The sequence below is a fragment of the Petaurus breviceps genome, unplaced genomic scaffold, assembly GCF_028583685.1.
Source record: "Petaurus breviceps papuanus isolate PSGF00001 unplaced genomic scaffold, PetGlider_PUasm1.0 227, whole genome shotgun sequence".
NCBI classification, from domain to species: Eukaryota; Metazoa; Chordata; class Mammalia; order Diprotodontia; family Petauridae; genus Petaurus; species Petaurus breviceps.
The window spans coordinates 15,161,559-15,174,623 of NW_027185896.1; the positions used below are offsets into that span (position 1 = coordinate 15,161,559).

General features: G+C 40.5%; 1 protein-coding gene across 5 annotated transcripts in view; it reads right to left on the minus strand.

The window, feature by feature from the left end:
* Positions 1–13,033, minus strand: part of SNAP47 (synaptosome associated protein 47) — a 74,044-nt gene extending 61,011 nt beyond the window's left edge. For all 5 annotated transcript variants that reach the window (XR_011169812.1, XR_011169811.1, XR_011169810.1 and 2 more), the window contains exons 1-2: positions 12,808–13,033; positions 4,714–5,251 (exon numbers count right to left, since the gene is read on the minus strand). Coding sequence is in view for 2 of the 5 variants with exons in the window: in XM_069095896.1 (XP_068951997.1) it covers positions 4,714–5,207 (494 nt within the window). In the remaining 3 variants the exon portion in view is untranslated. The remainder of the gene's footprint in view (positions 1–4,713; positions 5,252–12,807) is intronic.
* Positions 13,034–13,065: the final 32 nt, after the last annotated feature.

Consider the following 13,065-nt stretch of genomic DNA (forward strand, 5'->3'; position numbering starts at 1 on the left):
CCATATTTTCCCCTGAAACATGATACTCAGTTTTGCTGGGTAGGTGACTCTTGGTTTTAATCCCAGCTCCTTTGCCCTCTGGAATATCATATTCCAAGCCCTTCGATCCCTCAGTGTAGAAGCTGCCAGATCGGGTTATCCTGATTGTATTTCCACAATATTCAAATTGTTCCTTCCTGGCTGCTTGTAATATTCTCTCCTTAATCTGGGAATTCTGGAAGCTGGCTGTAATATTCCTAGGAGTTTTCTTTTTGGGATCTTTTTCAGGAGGTGATCGGTGGATTTTTTCAACCTCTATTTTGCCCTCTGGTTTTAAAACATCAGGGCAGTTTTCTTTTAGAACTTCCTGGAGGATGCTTTCTAGGTTCTTACTTTGGTCGTGGCTTTCAGGTAGTCCAATAATTTTTAAGTTATCTCTCCTGGATCTATTTTCCAGGTCAGTGGTTTTTCCCAGGAGATATTTCACATTGCCTTCTATTCTTTCATTTGTTTGGATCTGTTTAACAGCATCTTGATTTCTCATAAAGTCATTAGCTTCCATTTGCTCCAATCTAATTCTGAAGCAATGATTCTCCTCACTGAGCTTTTGAGATTCTTTTTCCATCTGGCAAACTCGCCTTTTTAAGGCATTCTTCTCCTCATTGCCTTTTTGAGCCTCTTTTGCCAATTGAGTTAGTCTATTTTTTAAGGTGTTATTTTCCTCAGTCAGGCTGTTGACTCTCATTTCATAATTTTCTTGCATCATTCTCATTTCTCTTCCCAATTTTTCCTCCACTTCTCTTATCTGCTTCTTAAGGTCCTCTATGGCCTGCAACCAGCTTGTATTTTCCGTTGAAGCTTTTGGTGCAGGAGTTCTGACTTCACTGTCTTCCTCCTGTTCCATGCTTTGCTCTTTTTTTGTCCCCAAAACAGGAGTCTAATGTTGGAATCTTCTGTCTGCTTTGTTTCCTTTGCCTGGTCATGTCACCCCTCTGCCACTTGACCCCTGGGCTTTTTGCCACAATAGGACTCTGCCACCAGACAGGGGAGCTTTTGTCCCAAATGCTGAGGTTTTCTCAGCTGCAGGAGGTATTAGATGGGTGCCCTCTCTGAGGTCTTCACACGCTCTGGCAAGCTGGACACACACCCCAGGACCTCCACCCTAGACTGCAATCCAGATCCAAGCAGGTTAAAGCAAGAGCAATTACCCCTCAGACTGGTGCTTGGTTCCCCTACACTCTGCAGGCCAGGAGCTGAAGCTGCCACGTGGCGCTGGCTGGCTGTGCTGGTGTCTCAGCAGCTTCTCGCCCCAGGGGCAAAAGCCACACACTCCCACTTAATGGGTCCCAAAGTCCAGACTGCACTGACTTCTCACTTTGTCCTTCTCATCCATGTGTTGGTAATTCTGGAAATGGCCACAGCTGCTACTGATCTGGAGTCCCTCGGCCTGCAGCTGGTCAGGCCCACCCTGGGGCTAAAACCTCTGCTCACAGGGCCTGGGCTCTGCTCCCAGAGCGCTGCACTGGCCGATTCCTGTCAGGCTGTCCTCAGTGGGAGGTTAGCTTCTCTGTGTCATTTTGTGGGTTCTGCAGCTCCAAAGTTTGTTCAGAGTCCCCTTTTTACATTGATTGGGGAAGGTAGAAACTGGAGCTGCTCGGAGGTTGAGCTTCTATTCCACCATCTTGGCTCTGCCCCTCCTTGATCTTTTTTCTACCCCTCTTACCATTCCTTCTCAGTTTCCTTTTCTGGATCCTCAACCTGCTTCTACCTAATAAGTGTGTCTATCTCCCAAAGCTTTCTCCTGGGTCCTTTTCTTTCTTCCTCCTTTACTGATTTCACCAAGTTTCACAGACTCAGTTGTCACTTCTTATGCAAATGACTCCCCATCTGTATGACCAGTCCTAATCTCTCCCCTGAATTCTAGTCACACATTATCAATCACTTGCTATACATCCCTTGGTACCTCAGAAGTTATTCTACTTTCTCATTCCCCATCCCACCCTATCCATCCCTCTTACAAACTTCTTTTGAGAGCACCACCCACCATCCCAGTAACTGAGGCTTCATGACCTAACGATGCCCTGAGTCTTCCATCTCCCTTGTCTCCCTCACCTAGTGAACTGACAAATCTTGTCCTTCTACCTCTAAGACATCTCTTATCCAGCTCCTTCTCTCCATGTACACAACCTTTACCCTTGTCTTTATCACCTCTCTCCTGGACTTTTCTAATAGTCCTCCTGCTTGACCTTCCAGCTCTTCTCTTCTCCAATCCATCTTATATAGATCTGACAAATTATATCCCTAAAACACAGATATACCTGGGCTATTCCCTTAAAAGCTTTCAATGGCTCTCTAATACCCTTCAGATAGAATACAACTCCCACTCTCACATATCCCCTATGCCTGCTGGCATTTGAAGCCCTTCACAATCTGGTCCCCATTTATGCTTCCAGTCTTATGTAACATTCCTCCTATTCATACATTCTATTCTGGTTAAGCCAGCCTGCTGTTTGTTCCCCTGACATTTCATTCTGTCTCCTGCCTTTGTACGGGTAGTCTTCCATCTCTGAAAAGTCCTTCCTTCTAATCTCCGCATCCCAAATTTCCTTCAAAGCACAACTAGGTACGATATCTTACTGAAGGAACCTCCCTAATAAACTCTACCCCACCAGTTATCAGCACTCTCCCTCATGAAATTACTCTGAAAAATTTTGTATATACTTCGTATCTGCTCAATAGTCAGAGTGCTATATCCCCTCTGTAGAATGTAAACTCTGAGGGCAGGGTCTATTTTAATTTGTCTTTATAGTGCCAGCACCTACCAGAATGCCTTATAAATGGTAGGTTCTTAATACAGACATACATACAAACAGAAAGATATAAACATCTATCTGTGTGTATAGGTGTACATATATGTACATGTATGTATTATATGTGCATGAGTATATATACACAGAGATACAAAGAGGTACATACACAGATACATCTATTCAATAATAAATAATAAAAGAGGCCCATCCCAGTATTCCATTGCCTACTGGTGGATGATTACAATGGCTTCTCAGATGGGACCTTGTTGACCCAGCAACTTTAATTACCAGGCCTCAGGAGACCTTTTGGTATGGGGCAGGGGTGCCCAAGATGGCATCAGGAACTGAGTTTTACCAAAACATGCTAATCCCATTCTTTAGGAAGGACTGCTTCCAGTTGCAATCAAAAGGTGGACTCATTTAAATCAGTCTCCAATAATGTTTTTAAAATCTGGCTGTAAAAGACCACATGACCTCAGAAGGCAAATCTGTTCTGTTCTTTTGGAGAAATTCCCTCTCTGTTATAACTAGAAGATATCAGGATCCCCTGGCAGGAATGTTACCTAAGTCTAATGAAAGAAGAGGGGACAAAGGAGGGGAGGAGGAACGATGTACAATGGTAGGGGTAATATCATGTTGACTTCTTTACAACTAATCCCAGAATGGAGAATGTGAGATTGGTTGCAAGAGAGCTGGATGTTGCCCATCCACAGCTGGATGTGCAAACTCCTGACCTCCTACAAGATGGACAGTTTAGAAATCGCAAGAACTACTACTACTATGATAGGGCTGACTACTGCTCACCACTGTACTGATGATGTAGAACAGGTAGGAACTCCTTGCCTTTGTAATAACAAAAAGTCTTTGCCAGACGTATAGTGGTAATGCTACTTTCCTTGGTGAAAAATCTTCTGGAAAAGGAAGACACTTTAACTCATGAGATACAGATGGAAGCTACTGTTCAGAGAAAGCTGCTTACCACCAGTCAATGGTGATGTCATTCCAGTAATTCAAACAGATCAAACACTGTTTCCAAAGATAAAAAGTAAAGCCAAAATAACTACAAATTTGAGAATGGATCTGTAACAAAACACCCAAGATGAGTGTAAATATATTTAATGTATTACAGGAAAAATTCTGGAATCAGATTACATTAATATATAATTTATTATGATATATGATAAATTATATTATATAATTTGAAATTGTATGAAACATTCTGAAATTAAAGTATATGCAGACATAAGAAAGGGGAGAACTAAAGTCTATAATATTAAAGTACCTTGATTACTGGTTGCCACTGGAAATGCTTGCCAAACAAAGTATGAACTTTAAAACTGGCAGTTAAGTTTTGCCAGTGTGAAACCACAATGTTAGCAAACATATTGCTTCAGGAGTAGGGAACCTGTGGCCATGAGATCACGTGTGGCCTTCTAGGTCCTCAGGTCTGGCCCTTTGAGTCCAAGTTTTACAAAAAAATCCTCTCATTAAAGGGATTTGTTCTGTGAAATCTGGGTTCAGTCAAAGGGCTGCACTTGAGGAGTTGGAGAGCCACCTGTGGCCTCAAGGCTGCAGGTCCCCCCACCCCTGACAGAACACAGCCAAAAGACCAAGAGCTATGCAGCCAATGGCATCTCAGTAGTGCAGCCTTCTATAATCTCATTCTGCAGAGGGGCACTCTTCCCAACTTAGAGTCATAATTTAGATGCCCATTTGTGGTATGTCAATTCTATTAAGTGTGCTTTGCATGCACCACAGACACAGGAAGTACTAGAACTTCTTTCTGCCCACAAGGAATTTAAATACTCAAACAAAAATTCTCAGGGCAAGAAATTTAAGTGTGAGGAAAGATTAGGTGATCATGCTTTTGTGTGAAATTAAAATCTAGTAAGCTTTAGGTTAGTTCAGAAGTCGTGTACTATACCTGTCCGCTACATCCATATCTGATTCAATCTTGTCCAGGCCTTTCATGATGTTATCAAATTGCTCACCCTGATGGTGAAGAACTTTTGCTGTATCTTCTAACCGTTTCTGGGAACAAGCCATTAGGCCTGTCAGTTCTTTACCCTTGGTCATCTGGGGAGAAGACGCCTGGGTTCCTGGGTGAGACAACAGCAACTCCCTCCAGAAATGCTCAATGATGTTGAAGACCACATTCCGACTGGGCTGGAAAGAACTGAACCAGTGCTTAATGTGGTCCTTCTCCAGAATAGTGATAGAGCTGAAGATAAAGTGAGATGATTCTTTTTTAATCTCACTGATGCTTGAAAGAGGGAAGCTGACCAGTAGTTCTCCATTCTTATCAGCCAAAAATTTTAGCAAAATAGAAGTCAATGAAAGTTTGCCAGGGATCCATCGTTTCTCAGGTTCCAAATAATAAGAACATGGCCATGTGTGGATGCAGATGTCTCTGTTCATCAGCTTGCTGGGCCTACTAGACAAAAAAGGATCCAACTTTTTACCTTTAAATAGGAACAAGAAAAAACAAGTTAACAAAGACATCCCCCTTTTATAAGAAAGTCCCCACCATATGCAAAAATATTTATGACACTTTTTGTGATAGACAAAAGTTGGAATCAAAATACATGCCCATCAATTCATTGGGGAACAACTAAACAAATTGTATGTGATCTTAAAGAGCTGACTCTAGTTTGGTAACAACAATCCACACTCATGAATCAATCAGGAAATAATACAAGACAGTAGTTAATAAGGCATACTACTGTGATGAGTAGTACAAGTACTATAAGGATTCCAAGACAAGATTCAATTCAATAAACATTCACTGAATGGCCACAATGTACAGAGGTCACAGCAGCAGAGCTACAAGCATTAGTTAAGATGTGGTCCCTGGTTTTCTAAGAACACAGACTGAGAGCTGGAAGGGACCTTAGGTGTCACTTAGTCCAACCACCTCATTTCAGAGAGGAGACAATTTAGAGGCTCAGAAGAGTTAAGTGACTGGCCTGAGGTCACACAAGACATAAGTGTGAGACACGAGCCAGGTTTCTACCTCCCTTTCCTCTGCCTATGTTCACTGTTCTTTCCACTATTCGACTGCCTCCAATAACTTAAGGCCTAGAAAGGAGAAACGACACATTTACAAAAAACTATGATACAAAACAATGCGTGATAAGTACAGAGCAGAGGTGAGAACAAAAAACTGTGTGAGGTCTGTGCAGCAATTTTCACAGTTGGTCTCTTTATCCAAATGCTGCTCAGGAGTTTATGATGGGTCTTCTTTACTTCTGTCCCATCCAAAGCCAGCCCTCAGGGGAGCAGGACAGTGTGTAGGGACTCTATGGGTCTTGGGACACTGTCCCAAGTGTGATGGATCTAGACTTGGTTTCTTTTAAGTCCTAAGATGCACAGAAAGTTGCCAATTAGGCCTAAGGTCACCAGAAAGCCCCAACAATGGCAATACTATCTGAGAACTGGCCCTCTGAGTCAATCACATCTCTAAGACAGTTTTCTTACCTTTTTCAAACTAAATGAGACAAATAAACTTACAAGATAGGGGGACCAAGTTAGATACTGAGTTACAACCTTCTCAATTTCTGGTTTTCTGTATAGCAATAGTGTCAATATCGACATGAGTCAAGTTTGTTAATGCCTGGATCAGTGGACAAAAATTTTTAGAGTCTCTAAAAATCACTGTTTATAAATGTTCTAAAAACGGTGATTCCTAGTAGCCTTTATCTCCTTTTCCACCACCCCACACAGTCCTGAAGACTAATTTTTATCTGTTTCATGGGTGTCCAGGGACAGTAAATTATTTCCCTGGTACGCTGTCTTCATTGAAAAGTTAGCTTGGTTCTAGACAATCTATCATTGGGACTGTACCCCAAGTTTTTCAAGTTTGGTAGAATGTGTGTGAGCTAACCCATCCCTAGCACAGCCTTCAAGAACCCAAGATCAGTTTCAAGGTATAATGAACATCACAGTAAGATATTCAGAGAGATTTCTTTATTTCAGATATGTTTGCAGATTAATCTTTTTTTTTCAATGAGTGTGGTTAGGAAATGATGATCAACAATCACCACTATCCCTATTTACTGAGCACGCATTCTGCGCAAGGAAGGCAATGTATGAAGACTGGAAGACATAAGTCAGTTCACTCTTATGAGGAATGATCCCTATTGATCAGATGCACCTAAATCTTAGCCAGAAAATATGTATCCATTCTGCCTCTGCTTGGTTTTAGAGAGGGGAGGGGAGTCGAGGAGAGGGGCATGAGGAAAAAAAGAGCCATTGAAACATTTCTCAATTTATAAAAGAAGAAAGAATAAGCACCTGAAGAATACAAAACATCAAAGAAGGAAAGCAACAGGCTGTTTGCAATAATACTACCACCAAAACACATGCAATACCTTTCCTCCAAAAATCACAAAGGGCCAAACCAAAGCCTAAAAAGATGAAATGATACTGTAAGCAATCTGGGAAAGCAAGGAATAGTTTACCTGTCAGATTTATGAAGAGGGGAAGACTTCATGACCAAACAAGAGTTAGAGAGCATTATAAAATGCAAAGTGGATAACTTTGATTACATGAAATTGAAAAGCTTCTGTACAAACAAAGCCAATGTAACCAAGATTAAGAGGGAAGTAGGAAATTGCAAAAGAATTTTTACAATCAATGTCTCTGATAAAGGCTTCATTTCCAAAATATACAGAGAATTGAGTCAAATCTATAAGAATACAAGTCATTCCCCAATTGATAAATGGTCAAAGGATATGAACAGGCAGTTTTCAGAGGATGAAATTAAAGATATCTATAAGCATATGAAAAAATGCTTTAAATCACTATTGATTAGAGGAATGCAAATCAAAACAACTCTCAGGTATCTCATCAGTCGGATTGGCTAAGATGACAAAACAGGAAAATGATAAATGCTGGAGTGGATGTGGAAAAATTGTAACACTAATACATTGCTGGTGGAGTTGTGAAGTGATCCAACCATTCTGGAGAGCAACCTGGAACTATGCCTAAAGGGCTATAAGTAATTTCATATCCTTTGACCCAGCAATACCACTTCTAGGGTTGTATCCCAAAGAGATCATAGAAGCAGGAGGAAGACCTATATTTACAAAAATATTTATAACAGCTCTTTTTGTGGTGGCAAAGAACTGGAAATTAAGGGGATGCCCATCAACTGGGGAATGGTTAAACAAGTTATGATATATGAATATAATGGAATACTATTGCGCCATAATAAATGAAGAGCAGATGGACTTCATATTTACCTGGAGAGGCTTATACAAACTGATGCTGAGTTAGAAGAGCAGAACCAGGAAAAATTTGTACACAATTACAGACACAACGTATGTGTGACGACCAACTTTGATAGACAGGACTCTTCTCAGAAATGCAGGGCTACAAGTAAACTCCAAAAGACTCATGATGGAGAGAGGTCTACATTCAGAGAAAAAACTAGAAAGAACGTTTGAATGCAGATTGAAGCAAATTACCTGCTCTCTTTTTCTTTTTTGGTTTTGTTTCCTCTTTCCCATCGTTCATTCCATCCTTCTTTATAACCTGACCAATGTCTAATGTAAAAGTATCTGCAGATCCTATACCTGACTGTATGCCACTATTGGGGGGGGAGGGTGTGGAGGGAGGAGAAGAAAATTTGAAACTCAAAGAACTGGGGAACTGAATCTTGTAAACTCAAAGTAAATGAACAAATTAATAAAGACCAAAAAAAAAAAAAAAGATGAAATGAATGAGGTAAACCTAAGGAAAACAAGTTTCACAGATCTCTTCTAATATAAGGAAGTAGTTTTTTTTTTTAAGTTACTTAAAAATCTTAATAAAAAAAAAAAAATTTTTTTTGGATCCTGTCCCAACTATCTAACTCACTAGACTTCCTTGAACTTAACCCTTAGATCTTCACTGGCATAAAATACAACACAAATTTTCCAAGGATACCAAGTTCAGAGAGATCTAGAAACTGAAGAATATTATTGTGGGAAAGGGACTTTGAAAGACTTTAGTGAAACCTTTTTACTTCACAAAGAGCAAACTGAAATCAAAAAGGTAAAATGTCTCTCTGCAGCACTACAATATGTCAGTCCAAACTCCCAGTTCTGGGTTCTTTCCCCTACACTGTGCCACCTAATGGGAGAGTTAAAGAAGAGCCATGGAATTAAAGACAGTCAAATGACTATTTCCTACCTGCTTCAAACTGGAAAGGGATTTCAAGCTCTTATCCAGTGACCCAACAGAAAAAGAGGTGAAGAATTTGAAGTAAAGTTACAGAAGAGAAAGAAGAATAAAGCAACTAGGAAGGATCCTGTGCCATATCCTTTGTGCATCATCCAGAATTCTACAGCTGGTTATAATTATCGGAAATCCTTTTAGTGAGGAAAAGTGACAATATGGTGTTATCTATAATGCAGTGTAATTCATATGATGCCTATATGCATCAGTTCCAACATACCTGCAGCCTTCTGGGTAAGACAAAAAAAAAATCTTCCTATTCAAGAATTTCTAAAATGGCCACATAGCAATGTGCTATTTCTTCCATTTTTAAGGAATCTTCTGTTCTACAAATGTGTGTTAACTCCCTCAGAAGCAACAACCCCCTCCATGATTTCAGCCTGTCTTCATGAGATGCTATAGCAAAAAAAAAAAAAAAATTTAATTCATCACCTAGTAGTCATCTTCTGGTGATATGAACTTGGCTGGAGTGGCCCTCTCATGACAGATACCCAGTTTCCAAGTCCATACTCAAAGCCTCTCCAGCTTGACAGAGCTACCAGAACTTATATTCATAAACCCACTGCAGTTGCTTTCAAGACCTAGGGTCACCACAGTAAAGCACTAGATGACAGCTTTAGCCCAAGAATATATTATGTTACTTCAAATAATTTACAACCACAACATGGCACTGACCTAAACTTTATAACCACTTACTGGAAGAATTTGGAGGTAGATAGAGGCGTCCTTATTAGAATTCTTCCACCAGATTTTCATTTTTCAATAGAACAATGACTGAAATGCTTTTCAAGTAGCTGCTGTTTATTGGGTTTTGTTTTTTCCCATTACCTGCAACTTCTGCTCCTTCCTTTCCTTCATATATTCCTCCCACACATTCCTTAAATAGGTCTCATTTTTGACCTTATAGTATAAACATTCTATTGTCTGGCATTGTTTCTGCAGGGGTGCAGCAGAAAGAGTAAAGCTGGAGCCAAAAGACCTAGGTTCACATCATGCTTCTAAAACTTTACTACCTGTGTGACTTTTGGCAAATATTTTTACCTCTCTGAGCCTCATTTCTTCATGTATTAAAAAAAAAAAAAGGAGTAATAGAGAAACCCAAGCTTTCCCAATAAGATCAGTGCTACAACAAGGTTGTCCAATGTCACCACTACTATTTGCTAGAAATGGTAAATATTACAATAAAACAAGATAAAGAAATTGAGGAAACAAGCATAGGCACAAAGAAATAAAATTCTTTTTTTTTTTTTTGCCTTTTGGAGGGCAATTTTGGGGTTAAGTAACTTGCCCAAGGTTACGCGGCTAGTATTTTTGTGTGGGTGTTAAGTGTCTCAGGCTGGAACCGAACTCGGGTCCTCCTGACTCCAGGGCCAGCGCTTTACTCACTGCGCCACCTAGCCACCCCGAAATAAAATTCTTACTATTTTTAGGTGACAGGATGGTGTAACCACATTGGCATACCCAGGATGACTCCTAGCACAGGGTCTTAGATTTGCTTTACTAGGAAAGATAGCCATTCAAGGGGTCAACAATCTTTTTTAATTATGTTCATTAGATCAGGGTAAAAACGAGCACCCTGAACTTCAGAGAAAATACCAAAAAAAAAAAAAAAATACAAGTAGAGAAATAAAGACCAGAAGACAGGGCTTCTGTCTGAGAAATTAGCACAGATCAACAAACAGAGAGATCCAACTGTCTGACCAAGGCAATACATACATAGGTTAACTAGAGAGAGAAGCACCAACATCTGGGTTTTTCATAGCTGGGAGGCTCCTTAACAGCTACCCAGATCCACATCTGATAAAATCACAAAAATACTCTTCTAATGAGTGAGCTCCAAAGTAAAATTCCAACCTCAGAGTATACACACACACACACACACACACACACACACTTTTTAGAGCCAGAGGGCATCACATGACTCATGACGCTGTGCTTAATTGGTGTGAAAGCCTTCCTACAAGCAAACCTCCCCTAATCAAGCTTCCCTCAATGGGCTCCATGAGAAGCTTGTTACTGGAAGGGGAAGATCTTATATCCCATTAACATTACAGATGGCTTACTATGAACACCCCAGAAATTCAACTAAATACAAATTTTACTTAATTGAAACAGTAACTTCAGATAGTAGCAAGATATAAAATAAAACCCACGAAAATCAAGAGCCTCTCCATAAAATCCAAAAGGAGGAAATTCCATTTGAAATATCTACAAAATGTGAAAAATATGTGGGGGCTAACGTACCAAAAAACGCTGAAGACTTACATGAATATAACTAAAAACACTGTTTACAGAAATAAAGGAAAAAAGTTGGAGATTTTAATTGTTGATAGTTGTACTGTGAAAAAATAATAAAAATGATGACACAACCTAAATTAATATACAAATTTAGAATCCTACCAAAAGGTTACTTTGAAGAATTAGAAAAAATAACAAAATTCATCTAATGGAACAAGACTTCAAGTACATGAAGGGAGATAATGAAAAAAAGTAAGAACGAAAAAGTCCTATAAGTATCAAGTCTCAAACTCTACTATAAAGCAGAATTATCAAAAGTTGCTCAATGAAAAAATTAGGCAAACAAGACTCAGAAGCTCAAGCATACAGTATAATAAACCCAAGGACATCAATTACTGAGTTAAGGACTCTGTTAACATTCAACCAAAACTACATGAAAAACTGGAAAGCAATCTGGCAGAAATCAAACTTAAACCAATATCTACTATATCACAATAAACTTCAAATTGATATATGATGTAAATATAATGTAAAATAAAAGGGTCATAACTAAAAAAAAGAAACGAGAGAAAAGAAGAGCTACAAACAGGGCAATTGTACTGAGTTATTTTAAAATATGCTTTTAAAAACCAAACTATAGAATTTGATGATGTTACAATCTTTTGTTCTTTTTCCTATATTGAAATGTTCATGTTGGTTGATGATTAAGGTTATAATAAAAGGATCAAAATGTAAATAAAAATTCTTTTTGTTTTTAAGGAGTGGAGGAGATGACCTTTAAGTGGGCTTGATTCTGAGACCTCTAGGGTCCCTCTCAGTACTAAATCAATGATCCTATTAAGTCTAATATAGTTCTCAAGAAAAACTCGGGTAATGTCACCTTTTTCTAGGTTAATGGCTGGACTACGAGCCAACCACCTTTTAGAAAACAAACCACCAATATACATTGATTAAGCACCTGCTCTTCACCAGGCACTGTGCTGAGCACTGGAAACAGAAATGTGTTCTTAGTGAAAACCTCTCAGTTCGCCTGGATACCACACCTGCTTGTGCAACCTTGGGTAATCATTTCACATGGAGGCTTCACCTACCCAGAACTACATGACCCTTTACACTGGGGAAAAAAAAAAAAATCTCTGACCCGCAGGTAAGGCCTGAAGACCTTGTGTGCTCCCTCCCCTATCTGCCTCACTATTCTGACCTACACGATCCGCAGTTACTACAGTCCCATCAGACTCACCACGAAGGACACTGCTATATTCACAGAGCCCTATTACAGGACGGGCCACTACACAAATCTACCTTCCACACTGCCAAGAGGGTGACAGTGGGCAGTCCCTTTTCTGAACCTCAGTTTCCCAACCTGCACAGAAAGGGGGGAGAGGGTGTCTCTGAAAGGACCTTCCCAGTTCGGAAGTTGTGGGGCTGAGAAACAGTCCCGGTCCCCCCCACGGCTCCCCCCCCCCATCCCCAGTGCCGGGGGGGGGGGGAAGAAAAAATATTCCATCACCATAGCAACGGAGGGTGGGGAGGGCGCGAGGCCGGGGAACACCGTACGTACCGGAGGCTGGATGGAAGGCAGAAGGAAGAGACGTCTGAAGCAGAGGGTGCAGACAAATGTCCGTAGTAAGCGCGGACTGTAAGGGATGCGGGTTAAATACGGTCCAAAGCAGTTGCGGGTGACGAATCGTCCGCAAAGGAGCCGGGAGGTTGCCTGTTGTTGTTGTCCTCCCCAGGCGCGCTTCCGGTCCAGCGCACGCTGCCGCCGACAGGGGGCGGAGTCAGAGAGCAGCGCGCGTGCGCACGCGGCTGAGTCCGA